Source organism: Gymnoscopelus braueri (genome assembly GCF_963280865.1).
Source record: "Gymnoscopelus braueri genome assembly, chromosome: 11".
NCBI lineage: Eukaryota > Metazoa > Chordata > Actinopteri > Myctophiformes > Myctophidae > Gymnoscopelus > Gymnoscopelus braueri.
The window spans coordinates 22815694-22838312 of record NC_137613.1 but is presented as its reverse complement, the minus strand read 5'-3'; the positions used below and the strand labels follow the sequence as shown (position 1 = coordinate 22838312).

General features: G+C 41.9%; 2 protein-coding genes across 2 annotated transcripts in view; one reads left to right on the top strand and one right to left on the bottom strand.

Annotated features, from left to right (window-relative positions):
* s100a10a (S100 calcium binding protein A10a) overlaps positions 1-22619 on the bottom strand; it is a 96922-nt gene that overhangs the window by 29103 nt on the left and 45200 nt on the right. The gene's annotated exons all lie outside the window — the stretch shown is intronic.
* Positions 3212-22175, top strand: trim46b (tripartite motif containing 46b; the record flags this gene model as incomplete). Its single annotated transcript, XM_080441787.1, has 12 exons — positions 3212-3235; positions 9778-10039; positions 12154-12307; positions 13046-13244; positions 13958-14104; positions 14370-14465; positions 16494-16747; positions 17458-17579; positions 17935-18273; positions 19990-20219; positions 20812-20879; positions 21713-22175. The coding sequence occupies 12 exons, from the start codon at positions 3212-3214 to the stop codon at positions 22173-22175; spliced, it is 2358 nt and encodes a 785-aa protein (XP_080297913.1).

The window sequence follows — 22619 nt, the reverse complement described above, 5'->3', positions numbered from 1 at the left end:
GTACTCAAGAACAATTTGTATGTATTTTTTTTAACTTTACTGGAGTATTTCCAATTGTCAGTGCTTTTACTTCTACTCATCTCAGAGGCAAATATTATGCTTTTACTCCACTACAAATATTTGAAAACTTCAGTTATTTGTTACTTTGTAGATTTTGATTATTATTACAAAACACACACTACAGCCCTATACATTTCAGCCATTTGAAAATAGCAGATCTACAAGCTCACAATGCGTGTTGTGAGCTTGTAGATCTGCTATTTTCAAAAGATTTTTATACATTTTGAAAACTTGAAATGGGACATTCTGCATAATGAGTACTTTTACTTTTGGTACTTTAAGTACATTTTGATACCAATACGTTTGTACTTTTACTCAAGTAAATATTGAATTCCGGACTTTTACTTGTTACCGAGTATTTCTACATTGATACTTTTACTTAACTAAAACATTTGAGTAGGCCTACTTTTTACACCACTGGCATTTACCCAGTTCATAATGGTATTAACTCTACTCAACTGACATGGTTTGGAGGTGCAGTTCGGTGAGGAAAGGGTGGGGGGCGGAAGAAAACCAGCAGCGTCTGTCAGCATCTGAAACGGTGTAGTAATGCTCTCCAGTTCATGATGTCACATTTGAACGTTCATTCGCTCTCGCTTTTGTAGCCTTTATGTCATATAAAAGACATATAGCGCGTGATGGGTTAGACAATATTATTTTTTCTTTGCGCAATGTCCATTGGTTACTGCGTATTTATCCATTACGCAAAAATATCAGATATATTGTGTTTGGGGCTGCAGCATTTGAAATTTCATAAAAAAAAACATATTCGCACAAATGTAAATTATATTTTTTTGGGGGGAACTCTATAAGCAAACGTAATGGCCTACAGTATTAATTATAGAGCGTTTTTTTAGCCTACATATGAAGATCATCATGGAGACAACAGGAGATTCAATCAATTTTTAAAATGGCAGAGTCGGATTTGAAAACGGCTACATCAGCGATGGATGCTTTGGCTCGTATCAGTGTGAGTATAAAATGACTGTTTGTGTTATCAATGGATGCACGGTGTATTGGTTGCATGATGGCATTGTTGCTGTCGGTTTTGTTTGCCTATTTTTCGAGTATAGGGGGAGGCGGTGGAACGAATTGTACGGCATGTCATGCTCCACCTGTCGGAACCTTCTTGACTGATTCGCCTATTTCACCATGATCTGGGCCTATTCTCTGTAAACCACGGCCCACATAATGAAAGTATTGATTGATTGATTGAATACTTTATTTAGTCGTTTTTTCAACAAAAAAAAAAGCACAGAAAGTACAGTTCTATACAAAGGGATGCTAAAAAGGATTAAACCCAAGAAAGCACTATGGCTTGTTTCCATTGGGGTCCTGTGAAGACTATAGACTGTTCATTCCCAGAGATGTGCCTAATTCAGCTTAATTACCGTGTAGCAACAGCTTCTTTATACATTTTGATTTTACTTACACTTCAATCCACATCATCCATTTAAAATGTGTACCAGTCCAGAACCAGTGTGTACCGGTGTATCTTTAAGACTCTGGCTCTGACCTAGCCTATTGAGGTTAAATCGGCGTGCGGCATGCCTAATAGGTTTATAGCTAGCTACTGTATGACATTGGTTTATTTGGTAGGTCTATAGCCTACGACATGCGTTAATTGTTGGTTGAGAAGGTGGTGGCCATTGGAATGGGATAGCCGGTAACAGGATAGGTGGGCACTATAGGGACATCTGGGCATCTCGATGTAAAATTGGCTATTTTGTCCAAAATGCTAAAACATAAAATATTTGAAAAATGGTCTTGAGTAAAGTAAAGTATACATGATTAGAACGTGCTTAAACATTCGGCAATTAAGGTATAATATTTCTACAATTGCTCCAATTGCTCCAAAACCTGATAACCGGATATGTCACTTCTTGTTAGGCTGTAAGAGCTTACATTGAACTTGAACTATAGACATAAACCAGCAGCAACAGCATGTCTTTATCCTACGTTTCTTGTGTGATATCTGTAGGCTAATGCATGAGTGATGCTGTATTAAAGCCATGCGTTGAGGAGGGCTTCCTTGGGGATGAGAGAGATTGCGGGCCTGCCTGCTCGTTTCCATGGAGACGAGATGCAGGCACACGTAGACACAGCCTGCTAACAGAACAAGTCGCCTATATCCACGCTGGCCATGGAATTTGTCGCAATAAGGACATTTATGCAGTAGCTTACTCTATAGACTGCAGTTTGTAGAGGTGTGAACATTTCAATTCTATAAACGGTGATTGTCTATTGGAATTCTGTAGATCTCAAGACAGACACGCGATGTGAAAAGGCTATGTAGTAGCCTAGCCCTGGTCCAGAGCGCGAGTGAGTTCTCTCTAACGCTCTGCCATGCCGCTGCTCTGCTCATAGCCGAAAATTCCACTGCCGTGCGAGGTCTCCGTCTTTAGTAAAAAGTAATAAAAAGATATACATTCTATTAAGTCTATAATAGTCTTATTCCAAGTCTATTCTCCAGGGTGGGAAGCCTCTCAGCACCCCACCTTCTCTGTATAATACACTTTTTGGGCAGAAAATAAAATATGTCAGAAATAATTGTATTTACTCCACTGCGCCCTCTACAGATCTAGTCAATATAAATTACCATTGACCAGATCTGTAGAGGGCGCAGTGGAGTAAATAAAATACTTTCTGTCTGGCGGACATATTTTATTTTCTACCCAAAAAAAAATATTATACAGAAAAGGTGGGGTCCTGAGAGGCTTCCCACCCTAGATATTAGACTTTCAAAAACACAAAACAGCCTTTGTTTCGGTGATTAACGAAATAGTTTTGTTTAATTTTTACTAAAGACGGAGACCTCGCACGGCAGTGGAATTGTCGGTCTGTGAGCAGAGCAGCGCGCCTGGCAGAGCGTTAGAGAGAACTCACTCTAACGCTCTGGACCAGGGCTAGTATTAGCCTAGCTACTACTGCAGAGCACAGCACACACCACAACGTGGGAAATAAATAATTACGCACGCATCCACCAATGAAATGTCAGTGTTAACACTCTGTAGCTAATAATGCCCGACATCAAAGCTACAGTTTTATTTCACACAGACACACACATAGTGACAGTTGTCTCAAGATGTAGCGCAACTCCCAAACCCCCCTCCCCTCCTTTATTGCTGGGAATGAACGCTAGTCCACTGTCATGGCGCCTAGGCTCCAGGTGAAGGTAAGGAGGATGCGCTGCCGCAACGCGTGTTCTTTTCGTCATGCGGGCCACAGTCTTGCACAGCAACAAGGGTCGCATGGGTACCGTGGTGAGCTCCTAAAATGGGCTGCTTGGAACGTGATGGAAGGGGTTTAATGAGACTGAAATAAGTCCTGGATACTGAAGGGAGATATTAGGCCACATTTGGAATATGATGATGACAGAAAGGATGAGGGTGAGTGAGTTAAGAAATGAAGTTAATTGGGTTTTATATGGATAAAATATTAATTATAATAACATTTATTGATGATTTAGGCTAATTCTATTCATATAATGGCCTTGTCCTGTATCCACAGCTGGGACCATGACAGTGACTAGGCCCTGAGTTGCTATGCAGACATTGATACTGAATTCAGCCTGATAGTTATTTGCAGTGATTTGTACAAGTCCTCAGGAAGGTCATTCTCTGCATGGTCACTTTCCTCCCTCTCTCTGCATCACAGTGTTCAGCTCTAAGTGTCTAAGTGCTTTCCTGTGTAATCCAGCTGATTGAATTTTGCTAGAGTGTGTGACAGCATGCATGTGTGTGACTGCATGCGCACGCGTGTGTGTGTGACTGCATGCGCACGTGTGTGTGTGTGTGTGTGTGTGTGTGTGTGTGTGTGTGTGCGCGTGTATGTAAGAGAGGGTCTGAGCATGCACTGTTAGTGCTTTTGTGTGAGTGTGTGTGTGTGTGTGTGTGTGTGTGTGTGTGTGTGTGTGTGTGTGCATGTGTGCATGTGTGCGTGTGTGCGTGTGTGTGTGTGTGTGCGTGTGTGTGTGTGTGTGTGTGTTCTCACATACAGTACGCGTGCATGCATGTACAGTATAGTATGTGAGAAAGAGGGTCTGAGCATGCACTGTTAGCTGTGTGTGTGTGTGTGTGTGTGTATGTGTGTGTGTGTGTGTGTGTGTGTGCTGTGTGTCGTGTGGTTGTGCATGTGTGTATTTCTTTTGGTTTTAGAATATTCGGGGAAAGCTTTGGTTTTGGATAAGACTTTTCACTGCAGTTTTTCGACACACTTGCTGTGTTGCATCACGTTATAGAGCTGGAATCAGAGACAGATCTCTTCTGCAGCAGAGTGGGCCAGCCAGTCAATGCTGCCCTGCTTTTGAAGTTAACTCAATGTGTCACAGTGCTGTAGCTGTGCGATGCTGCTTGTGACTTTGTAACAGCTGCACAGGTCAACATATTTAGATAGAGTGTTTCCACAGTGGCCCTGTGCCAAGGTTGCCACAAAGGCAACAGAGACCCTCTTTATATTGGGCTCTCATATGTTATCTCTAGCATGGCACAAGACACCTTCAGAGGCAGCTTGATGATGTTTAAATGTACCACTACACACAGGTAAAATGTTTAGTCTAGATTAGAAGGAGTTTACTAGGACAAGGCATCAGACGTAAATATTTCCAAGTACTATTCCTGGCTCCCAGATGCTCATGGCTATTAACCACTTGAACCCTAGCATCCCAATTCTGGGGGAAAATTCACCGAAAATAGCAGGTCTATAAACTCAAAACGCTTCAGAGATTGGCTATTTTCGGGGGGAAAGATTCGGCGTAGAGGGAAAAGAGAGCGGACCAAGTACAGAACCTACCCCGTTCAACTATAAGTATTTGTTTATTAGTATAGAGGGTGGTTAACCCATTTAGACCAGGAAAGAATCTGTGTCATTAGATTTCTTTGGCTATTCAAAAAATATCAGATCTACAAGCTCATAGCGTGGCACAGAGTGCCGCGCTATTAGCTTGTAGATCTGCAATTTTTTGAAAGTTCGTTACAATTTATGCAAATCTTTTTTAAAGCGAACATTTGTAAAATATTTTGTTCCAGGGACCTCCAGAAGCAAAGATTTGTGTTACAAATGTACGCTTTAAAAAATATGTATTGAAAGATTTGCACGCATTTTTCAAAAATAGCAGATCTACAAGCTCATAGCGCGGCACTCGTTGCCACGCTATGAGCTTGTATATCTGCTATTTTTGTATAGCCAAAGACATCTAAAATGACAGAGATGCGTCCCCGGAATGAGTAAAATCAGGGTGCCTGCCTATGTAGAAACCTCACGTTGAGGAAAGTGGTTAGTGTCTGTGGATTTACTAATAGGGCACCCAGTGGGCCCTTCCCATCGCAGGTGTTACATTGAACTGGACCCACCCACCTACAGGAGGCCTAAAGTTAAAGCACTGTGTACTCCACCCCGTTAACATTTAGACCTTAGGCCTACTCTATCAACAGCATAATCAATTGCTTCCAAACATCAGCAAATTAGCAAATATTTCTAAACATCACACTGAGATGAGATCAATGGGTATCTACCTCCCTCTTTTAACTCAAGTGCCCGGATCTCCCATTTTTTATGTGATCTTATCCCGTCTGATCCAGGAGCCCCGGCCCTTTTACTATTTTAACTCTGTTGACTTTTACGTCTCCGGTGAGCACCTGGTTGCCTCGTTCTCTCGATCAATGACATATGTCTAACAAGTATTCTAGCTTTGGAGAAGAGAATTTATTGGGATTATTCACCATGTGACTTTTTATTATGTCACTCATCTCAATAAAGTAGCAGTGTTGTTAGAGAGCATCTCATTACTGGACAGGGGTCAAGGGGATACGCTGCAGCCAGTGGATCCATCCCTGTGAAAGTCTATTTCATTAATATAGCACCAAATCATAACAACAACAACAACACAACAAGTAGTTATCTCATGACACTTTACATGTAGAGCAGGTCAAAACCATACTCTTTCATTCACAAACCCTACATGAGCAAGCCCTAGGCGATAGCTAAACAAAAATCTGGCCTTTGACGGGAAGAAACCTTGAACGGAACCTGGCTCTAGGTGAGCTGCCATCTGCCTTGACCAGTTGGGTTGAGAGAGAGAGAGACGGGGACATGCACAGCAACAATAATAACAATAAACTATAACTGTTTGCAGCTATAGTCCATGGAAACACTTGATCCTTGTAACCATGCCCCATGGAAGCCTATACAGTATGAGTACAAATGCACAAAAACTAAAAAGTTAGTATGTGAGTATGCATTGATGGGAGTGTCCTCCTGGCCTAAGGCAAGACACTGAACCAGGGGTGTTCTGACCACATTGGTGAAATTAGACAGAATCTGTGCCTCAGTTGAATATGCAAAGACACAAATTCCTGTTAATCCCATAATAATAACAATAATTATAATAATAATCATATTTATAAACCATTTATAAAACACTTAAGTTATAAAGTGCTTAACATAAAGCTGAAGATAAAATAAGATAGGCCTCCAAATAAAAACATGCATGACATAGTATAAACTATGAAGTGCAGTGAGTGAGAAATAAAAACCTTAAGGGAAACTATAGCATTTCCAAGCCTTGGAAAGATCGTGAAAATCCTTGAAAATTCTATTTGTTTTGTGTATGGTATGTGTATGGTTTGCTGTCAGTCTTGAACTGTTCATCTCTGTTCAGTGGCTCTGTGTGTTTTGTGTTACAAGTGAGTTCTTGATATGTTTCTGAATCTCTAAGCATTTAAAAAAAAATACTTGATGAAAAAGGGGACTTTGAGTCTGACTGTTTGAAAGTATAATTGAAGGAGTTCTGATTTACTTATATGATTCATACAGAAGTAACTATGTGTGGCCACTATGCAAAGAGTTTTACATAAGAAGCAATGGGCCTCATGCAGCAACCGTTCTTAAGAAGACATTTCTTCTTAAACCCACTTAAGAAGTTTTTAAGAAGATTTTGGTATACTCCAATGTTTTCTTAGCTGTGATCTGTTCTTAGGTAAGAACAGAATCTACACACACTGAACAGCACTCTTAGGGTGGCCTTTGAGTTCTTAAGTGTGACGTGTACATGCAAAAATAAATTATTCTCGAAGTTTCTTCAATTCTACAGTTGTATAATATAGGATTTAAATTACAATAATATTTTACAATATCGTATCTTTAGAGCAGTGGTTCTCAACGTGTGGTCTGGGGACCCCCAGGGGTCCTTGAGGGAGTTCCAGGGGATCAGTTTAATCACTTTAACCCTATTTTATACTTTGTTTGAAAATAGCCGATCTACAAGCTCAGAACACGTCCCATTACTGGCCATTTTGAGCTTGTAGATCGGCTATTTTTGAAACATTTTGATAAATCTTGAAAAAAAATCCCTGGCAGAAAATGTTTTCAGGTGGGGGTCTGCAGCCAAATGCATGTCAATTTTGGGGTCCTTGACATGAGAATGTTTGAGAACAACTGCTTTAGAGTTTTCAACTGGTCTAAAATTACAATCTAACCCAAACGGACCCGGGTGAGTTGAAGCCCAAGCCCCATACCCACCCCATAAACCCCCACCCAACCCACCCTCATCGCCCCCCCATATCCCCGACATTCGCCACACACCCATTTTCCCGTCCCCTTCCTACCTGAAAGCCCCCCTATACCCACCCGTCATACCCCCACACAGCCCCCTACACCCCTCCTTGCACCACCATATCACCCACCACACCCCTATTTCCACACCATTACATACCAAGCAGCTGCTACCTTAAAGACCCTCCATATCCACCCACCAGCTTTCAGTAATAAAATGTTGTATATACTAACGCTACTCCTGAACATGAAATATGGATAACATTTTTAACAGCTAATTTCAGCAAATTTACATTGATGTCTAGTGGTGATATGTTGATTAATGTGAGAGAAATAATAAAATACATTCATTAATTAAATTAAATAATTTGCTGTTCACTTCAGAAGTACCTCCACAGAACTATTGATTTATTTATTTTTATGTTTGGAGTCTGGTGTTCAACCATCTTTAGACTTTAGTTTAGGTATTCTTTACTTAATTCTCTCAATTTTATTTCTGTGTGCAGCAATCACACACAGGTGTGACTGCAGGCAGAGCCATGCAGTCATGCCTTACAGTATATGGGGATTGGTGGGGCGGCTCCCTATGGTAATTAGGATGAACTGGCACACCCCTTCAAGTTACGAGGATTGGGATTCATCATCATCAAGAACATAGTTACGAACAATTCTGCCTTTTAAGAACGTTTCATGAATCTGACTCGACTTCTCTTAGGAATTCACTTAGGAAGAAATGTAAGAGGAAACATTAGGAACTTATTGCTGCATGAGGCCCTATGTGACTTCAGCACACAAATGCACTGACCGCAGTGATTAAATAATTAACGCACGCTATTTATCTATATTTAATAAGGGCGGTGACCCCTTACTGTCCTTCTGAGATATCTATTTATGTAGACTGTTCTGTCAGCTCTTCATGTGGTCACACTTTGCCCTCCTGCCTCTCTTCTTCGAATCATTGCTTGACTGCACCTGCCCTTTACCGTTACTACAAAGTATTTTTAGATCTCTAAATCTTACTTACCATTAAGCTTCCTGATTGATATTGTTCCTCCCTCTGTGATGCCTATCCATTTTATGTCACAAGTTTTTATTTTCACTTAAACTTTCACAAAAATTATATACATACATAGATTATCACCACAGCATTTGTTGTTGCCATATAGGACCTAGGATATCCATCCCAGCCAACGGACGGCACATCAGGGCTGATGCAGCCGTGCCCGAGGATGGATAATGAGCTCAGGGGATACCGGGGGATACAAATACTTTGTTTACCACATGCCCATAATCTTATTTATTCACAGACAAGACATTGATAAAAATTAAATTGTATCCGCATTTTTGTATAAAACACAGATTGACACTACTGTCAATGACAAACTGACGACTGGGATTTCCAGATAGTATGGAGAGGGTGAAGGAGTTGGCTGAGAACACAACACGTACGGTACTGATGTCCAGGCCTCGCCCTTGTTGGTACACAGCCATTCTTTGAACTGTCAATGATCACTAGCTCTTTTCCACTCCGTGTTTTGGTTCCTTTGCTCCCAGATAAGTGTCTCCTCAGCTGTGAATTCTACAGTGTACTACACCAGGGGTCTTCAATGTCTTTCTGCCCAAGGACCCCCTAGCTGAGAGAGAGAGATGAAGCACGGACCCCCTCTACATATACAATTGTGTTGCAGATTAAACCTTTTCATAGATTTCATAGATAACTTCATGGACTTGTTTGATGGCCTTGTCATCAGTGTATGTTGGATTCATGTTAAAGTGTATTTCACATTTAACCACTTAAACGTCAATATTTAGTAAACTTGACCTTTCACTCTGTACTTGGTCTGCTCTTTTTCCCTCTACACCAAACCTTTTTGCCGAAAATAGCCGATTTACAAGCCCTCAACGCCTCGCAGCACGAGGCGTTGCGAGCTTGTAGATCTGCAATCTTTGGCTAAAGTTCTCTTCAGAATAGGGAAATCCTATAACACAATTATTCGGTGGCCCCCCTGTAGTCACTCTGAGGACCCCCTAGGGGTCCCGGACCCCCTGTTGAAGACCCCTGCAGTACACCATCCGCAGCAACCTGTGTTTGGCGGATGATTTTCTCTACATATTATCTTCATCTCTACATGTTAACGTCCCTTCTTCACCTCTTGTCTTTCCCAGTCCAACATGAAGAGCATGGAGCGTGAGCTCCACTGCCCGGTGTGTAAGGAGATAGTCAAACAGCCAGTGGTCCTGCCATGCCAGCACAGTGTCTGCCTCATGTGCGCCTCGGAAGTCCTGGTGGCAAGTGGCTACCCGCCCCCAGAACTTCCGCCAGAGCCCAACTCACCGGCCTCCACCCCCAACACGCGCTCACCACGCCAGGCACGTAGGCCCGCTCCCAAAGCCGAGCAGAGGCCTATTGACCGCGTCCTACGAGCAGGTATGGATTAGTTCTTCTTTTCCAAAATGACAGAAATGTTATTTAACCAATTTAGACCTACTGTATATGTTATACTATACTTAGTCGTCACGTGGTCTAGAGAAAATAGCCAATCTACAAACTCACAACGCAACGCCTCGTGTGGTGCGTTGTGAGCTTGCACATCGGCTATTTTAATTTAATAATCTGACATTTAATTAGATGCCAAAAATGAAAACAAATGATGGTACTTTTCAAATTATAGTAGGTCATTGAATCTTATGTAGGACAAAACACTTTAAGAGACTGCTTCTTGGTTTGAATGATAGATCTTTTCTATGGTGTACCCACGGACCCACGTTCGTCTGGCCACCAAAGTCCACGCGCCCCAGTCACCACAGAGCATCTAGCTGAACAATTATGTTAATGCTTTTGAACATCTTTAGACAAATACAGACAATGCAAGCTTGAAATATTTACCATAAATGGAAAAGGAGGCAAGTTTTGGCTATATAGTATATTCATCAGCGTATATTTTTTGTAGTAGGCTAATTTCTATTTTTCTAGCTTTTACAAACTTAGTTCCCCTCCTTTCTAAAATGCTTAATTTGTATTTCTGTATGCCAGGAGCAATTTGGTGTTGCAATAAAGCAAGGAAGCCATTATACCTGTTGTACATTTGTTGTTTTAGTAATTCATATTGTTTTAAATTTGTATCTGAGCCTATAGTAGGTAACAGCACACACACACTAACACTACTAACCCGTGGCCGGAAAGATAAATGGTTTTATCTTTATCTCAAACATCGTTCATTCATTTAGTAAATGAATGAACGAATGAACAAACGAAATCTGTGTTCTTTCATTTAATAAATGAATAAACACAGATAATCATATCCGGAAAAAAAAGAAAAAAATGTCTAAAGATGACAGATGAGCTTAATTTTCGAGCTATCTCTGCTTTCTTAGACAGTGGTGTGGCAGCATACAGACAGAGGGTGACACGCAAGGGCCTGCTGCACCAGATTCAAATCCAGGACATCATGACAATAAGCATATGCACCAATGGGTCCAGTCACTAGGGAGCCCTGACTCACGTTTCTAACATTTACCCATCATGCTCCTACTGTGATGATAAAGAGTAGGAAGTAGCTTTTTTCGCCCCCAAATGGTGAATATGCCACTTCGAAATTAATTGTTCCAACATTAGCTAAACCCTTTCCTTGTTCAATGACATTTGAATGTGAAGTTGTAATTTATAGGATGTGATAACACTGTATTAACGTAATTTTGAGCCATTTCTGCTTTCTGGTATCCATTTGAAAATCTGAGAGTGTGCAAATGTAACCAAATGCACCATTACGGGTCCATTTGGTTACATTTGTATTCTACACTCTCAGAGTTAAATTAACACTCAGGACAGTGCAGAGCGACAGGGCGTGTCTTGCACCAGATTGAAAAATGGCATATTCCCAAATATGTAGATGTGTTAGCCTACTGCAGGTGGGGATGTCACAATCAGGAAATTTTACATGATGATTCATTGTCATTGAAATAATTGCAATTAACGATTTAATTGTGTTTTTGGTATTGGACATTGAAACATTTAAATAAATACATCTTTTAGGCTTTGTAAACAAGACATCTAATCAAAATCTTTAAAAAAAAGTACTATGGCCAAAAACTGTCCATATTTATACACATATACACATACAATTTTATACTTTGACTTTTGTTTTACATAGCGGAATTAGCCGTTCCACAAGCTCACAATGCATCACATCGTGAGGTGGTTTGAGCTTGTAGATATGCTATTTTCGCAGTTTTTGAAAATAATTTAAAAAATATATGAATATCTTTCAACAGATGAATTTATACAGATGAATAAAAACGATTCTGATGACTATGCAAAATAATTGCGATTATCAAAAAAAATGCTATTAGATAATTAACCCTCTGGCATCTGGCATTTTGTTTTAAAATACAAAATGATTTTTCTGCACCGGTGCCATATGAGACAAAGGTTTGTATTATACTGTAAATTATAATTGTGACAGGCCTAGGGTTAGATATATGTCCCTCACTTATCGTTGTCACTCTCTCTTCTCTCATCTATCCCCGCCCCCCGGTGTCCAGGAGGATACGGTACGTATCCGGGGCGAAGGCGTAAGGAAGGCCCCGCCCCGATAATGATGTTTCCTTGCATCCCCTGTGGCCGAGATGTGGAGCTCGGAGAGAAGGGCCTGACTGAGTGCTTACGCAACCTTACCCTGGAGCGCATAGTCGAGAGGTAGCCCCCCCTCCCTTACACACACACTCACACGGTGTAATCATCTGCATTTTGCAGATGCATATGAAACTGTGCATGCTGCGTTATGGCCCTTCAGTGGCCAAGATGCTAGAGGTCACATTTCAATGAAGCAGCAGGTGATGGAATGTGCTCTAAATGCTGACTGCTATTAATCAGCAGGGTCTGAGCTGCTGGAGGAATGCAGTAGTAAGGCCCACACTGCATTGTGACAACGGCAGTGTAGCCTACTCTGCAACTTCCACTGGGCTGCAGCATTGTGCTGCTGCTGGTTCCCATTTCATGCTTTTCATGCTCACGCTCTGCTATCGGCCCCCTGGCGTCTAGTGTAGCTCATCTTCCATTTATAAATAAATATTAATATATATATATAAATAAATATAAATATAGTCGCTGTCGGGTGGAAACCTTGTATGTACAAATTAAAACCTTTTCAGGAAATGGAAGGAAGTTTTTCAGAAATAGTGAAAATAGCCGATCTGCAACGCACAATGCAACGATATATATATATATATATATATATATATATATATATATATATATATATATATATATATATAGTATATTTCCTGTTTGTTACTGATGTTACTTTCTTGGTTAAGTCTCCCTTGAGCAACTTTAATTTATTCTTGCCATACTCCACTTTCTGTGCCCTCAATTAACTATGTAGTGTCCCCTCCCCCACTCTCTCTCTCTCTCCATCTCCCTCTTTCTCTACAGGTACAGACACACGGTGAGCTTGGGCAGTGTGGCCGTGATGTGTCAGTTCTGTAAGCCTCCGCAGGCTCTGGAGGCCACTAAGGGCTGCGCCGACTGCAGGGCTAGCTTCTGCAATGAGTGCTTTAAGCTTTACCACCCCTGGGGCACGCCACGGGCTCAGCACGAACATGTCCAGCCCACTCTCAACTTTAGACCTAAGGTGAGCCACATAGGCTGGTCTGGTTAGGCTGTAATGGGCGGAGATCATCGATACATACATTCATGGTCGGTGTTAATTATAACTTATAGTAGTGGCAGTGTTCTAATGATTTTTGTACTGCACTTTGGTACAAAAAACGTATCTTGAAAACTACTGGCCGGATTGCCATGAAACTTGCTGAGCACTTTTGTGGTCCCTGGAGAATGAACCCTAATCATTTGAATGACCTTTCCTCTAGTGGCGCCCTCTGGTCTTTTTGTTTTATCCCTGTGCTCCTCTAGTGAGACAAGGATGTCTATTCAAACTAATTTGATGCAGTAGGGTGTAAGGAGCAACACAGCCTCTAGGGGTCACTAGCGGGGTTTTAGAGTCTAAAAGTCTAAAATTTAGACTCATAAGTTCTGATACAGCACTTTTCAAAAAGTGCTTTGCAAACAATAATGCAAGAGTAACTCTAAGTCAATAAGAAAAACATTAAAGATGCCAGACATCAATTAAAAATCAAGGTTTCAGAGAAACAAACAGGCAAGCACAACAGCTGTATTTAAAAGTGCTTTAAGATGCAATTCTGAAACATAACTCTGACCTACAAAAACACATTACAGATGTATTTGCAAGTATCTATGGAAAATGTACCGGTATTACAGAATCGTATACAATTTGATATAGTATATACACCGTACTAATAATCAAATATCCTCTCCTCTCCCCAGGTTCTGACTTGCCCAGAACATGACCAGGAGAAGCTTCAGTTCTACTGTAGGTCTTGCCAGCGGCTGCTGTGCTCGCTTTGCAAGCTGCGCCGTGTCCATGCCGGGCACAAGATCCTACCAGTTGCCCATGCTTACCAGGCCCTCAAGGTCAGAACCTTTCCTTAAAAAGCATGCAGTGTGCATATTATTGTTAAAGTGACTCACTGATGGGGTTTTCTACCAACCTAGTATTGCATAGTTTACTGTAGTATATTATAGTAATGCATTGTACAGAAAGTATTGTACAATAAAGTACATAATAATAAGGTATGATATTCTTCATAATATGGTATAATACAGACCTAATATAACGCTGTGTATTAGGATTAGATCTATTTGGTATCAATTTGCTTTTCGTCTGTTGTTTTGACAGGAGAAAATTACAAAGGAGATGAACTACATATTGGCCAACCAGGACACAGTTTTAACTCAGATCACCCAGCTGGAGTCTGCCATAACTCAGACCGAGGTGAGTAATGCAGCTGTCAAACACACTACCGTAGATCACAATGTTAGCACTACCAGTCAGCTAGTGAAAAAAATGGCTGTGTCCATTCTGTCAATTTGACTGGCTACATTGGCAGGTAGCCAAACTCTGTTCGATTAGTCCTTCCTGATCCAAAACCTATTTTGGTTGCAAGGAAAATAAATTGTATGGTGAAGCTTTGACATCACTCACCACTGTTGCCAGGCTGCCGGGGAATATTAGTCTTAAGCGCTGCTGTTGCTAGACATTAACATATAGCTGTAAAATACACATTATTTATTACTGGCTTCTTAGAATTATGGATCTCAAGTCAACACAAACTAAATATTATCTGTTGATGTAATGCAATCCCACACACACATAGATTAGACCACATCATTGAGCACGCAATTATATTGGTAAATCCGTTTGTCTACTGATGTGCCTAGATGATCTACCACCCACACACACACACACAGTCAGCACCACATAAGCACATGTGCGTGCACACACACACACACACACACACACACACACACACACACACGTATAACATTAAAGCTGCACTCTGTAACTTTCATGTCTAACCCCGGATTCAAATCCGGGTTCCCTGCACAAGTGCTGACACTTTTACCACTGAGGTAATAACAACAGGTTTATACTGTCTATATTATTGCCTGCTCATCCACCTTGGCTAAGGTCAGCTCCCTGTATTATTCGGCTTTCCGTTTCATTAGAAATTCAAAATACAGGACGCATCACTGTGTTCTGTATAGCTTGGTCAAATGGTCATCCCTCACACTCCATAGGATGAAACACTGGTACCTTTTTATTTACAAAGCTATTCTGGGTAAGCTAACCATTTACATAAATACTATGTTTTCATTTTCACAGAACACTTGCAATCTTCGCTCACAGAAATGGTTGCACTGTATGGTACCTGCTGCTCGAACTGAGGCAGGCAAGATGAGCCTGTTTTACGAAGGACCTACAGTAGTTGTTGAATGATTTGCATTAAATTGGATCACCTTATCTCCCTACAGGATTTTAAGAGTTGTATAATGGACATGCTGTCCATGTGCTGCTCATGTTTTTAAATTTAGAGTACTAATGTGGTATTGGCAGATATTTTTAGTTGCATTTTATCTTTTTTGGTTGTATTTGTTACATTTATTTCGTAATCTGTTGTACTGCTTTGGCCCTGTCTTGGCCAGGTCTCACTTACAAAAGAGGTTTCATACCTCAAATAAAGGTTACATACATACATACATACATACATACATACATACTTACACATACATACATAATAGAGCCTGCCTGTTTGCTCAGGGGAGAAATTGAATTTTGACCATCAGGCAGTACCACTTGTCAAACCAGACATAGGATCAGACATATGTCTCAATAGCAGGAGCAGGGAGACCAAAGTTATATTGTAAAACATACTCTACCAAATTGGACAACATAATATTGTATTCACACAAAAAAGGTTACAGCTTCTTTAGTATTATAAAACAATAATGTTAAACATGTTGTGGTGTTTTTTCTTTAAAACCTTGGAAAATGATTGTGATACCGATAAATAGGAACTTAAGTCAGGTAAATTTTATTTATAAAGCACATTTAAAAACTACCAAAGGCCAACCAAAGTGCTGTACAGCATGAAAAATGTATATACAAAACATCAAGGTTAAAACACACAATAAAGCATGAAATACAGAACATACAGAACTCAATTTCTCCAAGGCAGGAGGTTTATTTAAAAGGCCCGGGAGTTTTGAGTCTGCTTTTAAAGATGTCCAAAGAGGGTGCAGACCTGATAAGTAGAGGGAGGCTGTTCCATAATTTTGGAGCAGCGACCGAAAAGGCACGTCATCTTCTAACTTCAGGCGGGTGCGTGGGACCTTGAGGAGCTCCTTGAAGTATACTACGTTCCATTGATCACACTTTTGAGATTTTTCAAGTGGGCCATGGTCCAGTAAAGTTTGGAAACCGTCGCTCTAACCATTAGATGTCCTTATTTGTCACCTGCAGGTCAACAGCGTGGCAGCCAGAGAACAGCTGGCTCAGAGTGTCAGGGATCTAACGGCCGCCCTGGCTGAACGCCACGCTTCCCTGACACAGACCCTGGAGGGAGCGCGTCAGAAGCGAGGAGAGGCGCTGGCCGCCCAGGTGTCAGAGAGGAGGAGCATGATGGAGCACGCAGGCCTCATGATGTACACTCAGGAGATGCTGAAAGAAACGGACGCGCCCGCCTTTGTACAGGCGGCCCGCCAGACTCACAACAGGTCTGGGGTGGCAAACCTACCTAGACATTTTCATTGTTTTCCTTTCGTAAAAATTGTTGTACCTTATCTTTTTCTTTTATTGCATTATTAGCCTTTTCCTATTAGATTAGTTCCATTTTGTGGTTATGAATGATAAAGATGTGTTACATACTCTTGTTCTTTGGATAATTGATGACTGTTCAAGGTTATAGCTAACTTCTTTGCGCTCACTATTTACCCTGTCATTTGTTGCCTATAGGGTTCATGCTATTTACTCTACACTTGGATAAGAGCTTCTGCTAAATTCCTGAATTGTAAATTGTGTTTTTAAATGGTCACAGTGTGGGACTAGACTGTTGTATGAAGGGTTGAAGAGGAAATTGAGAAATACAGAGGTTCTGTGTAATCTTTGAACAGATTGACTCTTTTTGTTTAATGACGCAAAAATGAGAAATAGAGACTGCACACTGCAATGAAGCTCCTAAAACATCGCTTTTTTCCCCTTCGTGTTGGTCGACCATGCCTTCTGCAGAATAAAGAAGTGCCACATGTTTATTCTGAAGAAGGCATGGACGCCAAAACATTATATATATTTTTTCTGATATTGTCCTGTCATGCACCTGCCCAATAGTCTCTACAGTATGTTCCATTTCCTTCTGCTCTCATCTCCCCATTTGGCCCTCTTCTCCCTGCTCCTTGTAACCCTGTCTCCTCTACCTTCACCGTCCCAGGTTAAATAAATCCATAGAGAACATCCAGTGTTTCGCCCTGTCTGCTGATCCTTCCTTCAGACACTTCCAGCTGGATGTCTCCAAAGAACTCAAGCTGCTCACAGAGCTGCACTTCATCAAAGGTGGGAAAAGGAGAAAGGAGGTCCATTTTAGTGGAACATTTGGCAGTGTAGGTGGTTACATGATACGACACGTTGTGAGTTTGTAGATCGGCTATTAGGCCATTGTACAACGGAGTATAATACAGAGAAGAGCTGCCTAAGACTAATCTATTTAGTCGATTATAAAGAATCTATTAGAATGTTTTTGTGTCAATTTGTTGATATAAAAAAAAAACCTTGCTTCTCGATTAATCAGTTATAAGTTGGTTATGGGTTCTAAATATCGGTTTCGATATAGTTTTGGTTAATTGCCCAGACCTAGCCGCTATGCCACCTTGCAGATCCACAACTCCATCTTCTGTCTTGTCTCCTCAAGCTCCCCAGGCCCCAGTGATCGACACTCAACGTACAATGGCCTACGACCAGCTCTTCCTGTGCTGGCGACTGCCTCAGGAGTCCAGCCCAGCCTGGCACTATTCCGTTGAGTACCGTCGCCGGGGGGTGGTGCCCGGGGGAGGGTCAAGGGGTGGGGTCAGAGGCGGATTGGCTGCAGCCCGCTGGGGCTGGCAGCGATTGGATGAAGTGAACGGGACCAGTGCGGTGATTGACAGGCTGGAGATGGACAGCGTGTACGTGCTGAGGGTTAGGGGCTGCAATAAGGCTGGCTACGGAGATTACAGCGAGGAAGTGTACCTACACACCCCACCTGCACCAGGTGAGAATACAAACCTTATAGTCTATTGACTGGTTTTAACGTATATGTTGTCACGAGTGATGGAAAATATAAAATTGTTGTGCATTTACCTACTGTACACTTTCACTACTGACTCCATTAACAATGCTCATTGCTTGAATTATGCAACTGATTAAATGCATTTTCTGTTGAATATCCAGTTGAAACAAGTATTAAGTTGCTATTACTTTCTAAATCAAAGCCAAGTCATAAGTTCAGCTAGTCAGATAAACAACAGCAAAGATCAAAATATCCCATTACTTGCACATGGAAAGTTACACATAATTTAAGACCCATATGCACCGTTGCAATAATTACGCTCATATCAGCCATGATATAATATGGTTTCCATGGTGAGATGCTTAACAATCATTCTCTTTTTCTCTATCCATTCCCATGTTCCTCTTCTCTCATTTTCCATTTCTCTCCTCTACCCATTCCTTACCATTCGTTTCCATTCTCTAAACATCCAGCTTCTTCCCATCTACTTGTCCTTGTCTTTCTTGCCGTCATGACATCATCACAGCTCTACACTTCATCCTCTGCTGCTCTGCTCTCACACAGCCAAACGACATGCATCCTTCCGAACGTAAGAATGTGCACGAACGTCTTTTTCTTCCCATCCCTGATCTACCCCCATCCTACTACACGAAGGGTGGGAAATAAACACCAGCCATCTGGCTAATTATTTTTAGCAAGACAATCCTTCTTCGTGACTCATACAGGCAATCACATCTTTAGACTTTTATGGGAATTTAAGGCCTAATGAATCTAACCATTAGATACTTCCCTATTCATGTAGCAGTTTTGATTTGCAATGAAACTGCACTGCTGCGACTTAATTTTTTTATCAGGTTCTTTGGCAGGTGACCAGACAGCATTTAGTAAATGCGGGGAATTTACCAGCCACTGGGGTCGGTAAATAAAAATAAAAGGTTCCGTTTCCTGCCTTCCTCGCAATGATCTCTTCCTCTCTCTGTGTGGTCATGCCAAGCATTCCTGTATCCTCCCACCCATCTACCGTACACACCCAGACACCTATCCGCCCCTGCCGGTACCTTTCCCCCACAGTGAGATCTGCCAAAGTGCTCGTGCAGTTTGTTAAGACGCAAGGCTTAACAATGCGGATCGAACACAGATCCGTGGGGCCCCTAATGGCTGTGTGGTCGTGTCCTGAGCGGTGTGTGTGCTCCTCGCTGTTCCCCTGGGATGTTCCTACCTCTAAGTGGTCTGGGTGTAACTGCACCTTGTGTGGGGGGGGGGGCAAAAAAAAAATCTTCTTTTCCACCGAAGCTTCTACCGGATACTTTTTGCTTTGAACTCCCCCCCCCCGAGGTCGATATATAGATCAATGTGCGGTTTCTCCCCTCTTGCAGTGTTGAGCTCACCCCCTCCCCACCCCTCCGAGAAGGAGGTGCATGTCTGCTCCTCATTCTCCGACTCCCCATCCTCCTCCTCTGCAGCTTTTCTGTACTTGGCTTTGTTTTCACTACTCCGACTTTGAATACCTTTACGACTGGCTCTTATCCACCAAGAAATCTGTCTCCATTCCTTTCGTAATCCCTGACCTCGTTTTTGACTGCGCCTCTCCCCCTTGTTCTCCCTCTATCATTTCCTCTTCTTCTTCTCCGCTCTCCTTCTTCCCCTTCCCCTCACCCCCTCTGTCACCCTTCGTGGGCCTCTCTGCTCCTCTCCCAGTGTTGAACTTCTACCTGGACTCTCGCTGGGGCCTCCATGCAGACAGGCTGGTGGTTAGCAAAGAGCAGCGCTGCGCCCGCAGTGTCCCCGGCCTCTCCCTGCTGCAGGCCGCCGACAACGCCCTCACTTCCTGTCACCTGACCTCTGACCTCCTGGTAGGGGACGTGGCCATCACCCAGGGGCGGCACTACTGGGCATGCTCAGTGGAGCCGGGGTCTTACCTGGTCAAGGCAAGTGTGCAACCATGAAAAAGGTGCGGCGCGGTACAACGCGGTACGGCGGTTGTTGTTTGAAGGTTTGCCACCACAGAAATGTCCTGTTTATCATAGCTTTACACTTCATCTTACATTTCTGTTCATTCTGTCCAGTGGTGGAAAGTACATTTAAACAAGTACTGTACTTAAAGTACAATTTTTAGGTACTTTTACTTTACTTGAGTATGTCATTTTTTCCTAACGTCTACTCCACTACATCTCAGAGGCAAATATTTTTTACTTCAGTACAGTTATTTGAAAACTTTAGTTACAAGTTACTTTGTAGATTTAGATTATTATCAAAAACCAAACACAAAACATCTAAGCCCCATTTTATACTCCATCTATTCGAAAATAGATGAAGTATGCAGTGTGTCGCATCGCTTGAAGATTGGTTATTTTAAAAATTCTTTACTACTTTTACTTTGTGACTGTAAGTATATTTTGAGGCCAATACCTTTGTTAATAGTAAAAGGCCTGTATTCTACATTGTGTTATTGATACTTCTACTTAACAAACAAAAAATATCTGAGTACTTCTTCCACCACTAATTCTATCCATTTAACAGGTGGGAGTTGGCTTGGAGTCTAAACTACAGGAGTGGTTCCACCTGCCTCAGGACATGGCCAGTCCACGGTGAGAAGCCAGGAAAGGAGAAGTCAAATGGGGCCAGTGATCAAGTAGAAGAAATAAGTAGAGCAGGAAGGAGGGGAGAGGATTAAAATCAGAATCAGTTTTATTTGTCAGATCACAGCTTGCAGGTGTAAAGCAGTGGGTGAAATTCTCTTTTTCGTGCTCGCTCCAGTATTGCGTGAGAAGAGAGAGGATAGGGGTAGAGTAAGAGCAAAGGGAGAGAGATAGAAGACAGGTTAAATAGAACAAATAGTTATATACTGTTTACAGATAGCATACCGCATGTGAAAGAAGATATGTACTCCAAAAAGGAGAGATGTGAAATTATAAGAAGAGAAAGGTTTAATGTGCATAAATATGTTATTTTATTTTATTTAATTTTTTGTTTTGTTTGTCTTTAAGTACACGTAAATGTCTGTCTTTTATGTTTTATTTTATAACATGTCAAGTGTAACTGTCTCATAAGTAATCTCAATAAAAACAAAGTTATAAAAAAAGAAAGAAGATATGTACACGTTAGCATCATATGCAGGTGTGCATTTTGAAGGGAGAGAGAGGAGGGAGGGAGAGAGAGAGTAAAACTGTCATGCTGAAAATTGTTATTTATTACGAAATAAACAAAAGTAATGTGCACTCTGAATGCAAGACTGAGTGCAGACTACATTAGTTTATTTCAAGATTATTATATCAGTCGACACACTCGAGTAAGCAGCAAACAGGAGGAACATTTGTTAGATTTATTGCAAAGTTTGTTTTTATCTACGCATGCCAATGAGGCCCTCTGAATTGAAAATGGTGTGTGCTATCCACATCCTCTGACTGTATCTCCTCTACAGCTATGACCCAGACAGTGGTCACGACAGTGGGGCGGAGGACGCGCTGGACTCCCCTCCGCCCTTCTGCTTCCTGACCATGGGCATGGGAAAGATCTACCTGCCGCAACACACCAACCACCACCACCACCACCACCACCACCCCCACCACGGCAACGGCGGCCGGGAACCCCTCACCAATGGCAACCACCCCTCCTCACCCACCGGGCTCACCTACCCCCTTCCGCCGCGGCTCGGGGTGTCCCTTGACTTTGAGAAGGGACGCGTCACCTTCTACGACGCCCACTCTCTCCGCCCCCTGTGGGAGGGATACGTGGACTGCTCCGGCCCCGTGTGCCCGGCATTCTGTTTCATTGGCGGCGGAGCTCTGCAGCTGCAGGAGCTGGTGGCCAATCGCAACGCGGATCAGACCCCGGTCAGAAGGGTGACCATCCAACCCCGCGGCACCAATCTGAATAACAACTGAAGGCGGTTTTTTGAAATGATAAGTGTCATAATGGAATGTAAAAGGTAATCGTGAACTATTTACTCAGCGCAAAAGAACGTTATAGACACCTCAGCGATTTTGTTTTGTATTTCATTTGTACAAGGAAACATTTCTATTGCGGGATATATGCAATTGTAATTACGTTTCTTACATTTTTTGTTACATGCCATTTTTGCAGAAATTAATGAATTGCTTAAGTAGGGGCTGGTACTTAGAACACTTACCTTTATAATTATATATTTAATGCTTGCACTTGTAGCTGCGCTATACTGTATACATTTATAGTAAATAATGCTTATGTAAATACGTCCTTAAAATCACTATCTGTCCCTGTCCTGTTGGGGCCTTTGTGAGTGTCCATTTTATGTTATAGAACAATGGTTCTCAACAGGCTTTAGACTGGGTCCCCAATTTGCAATCAGT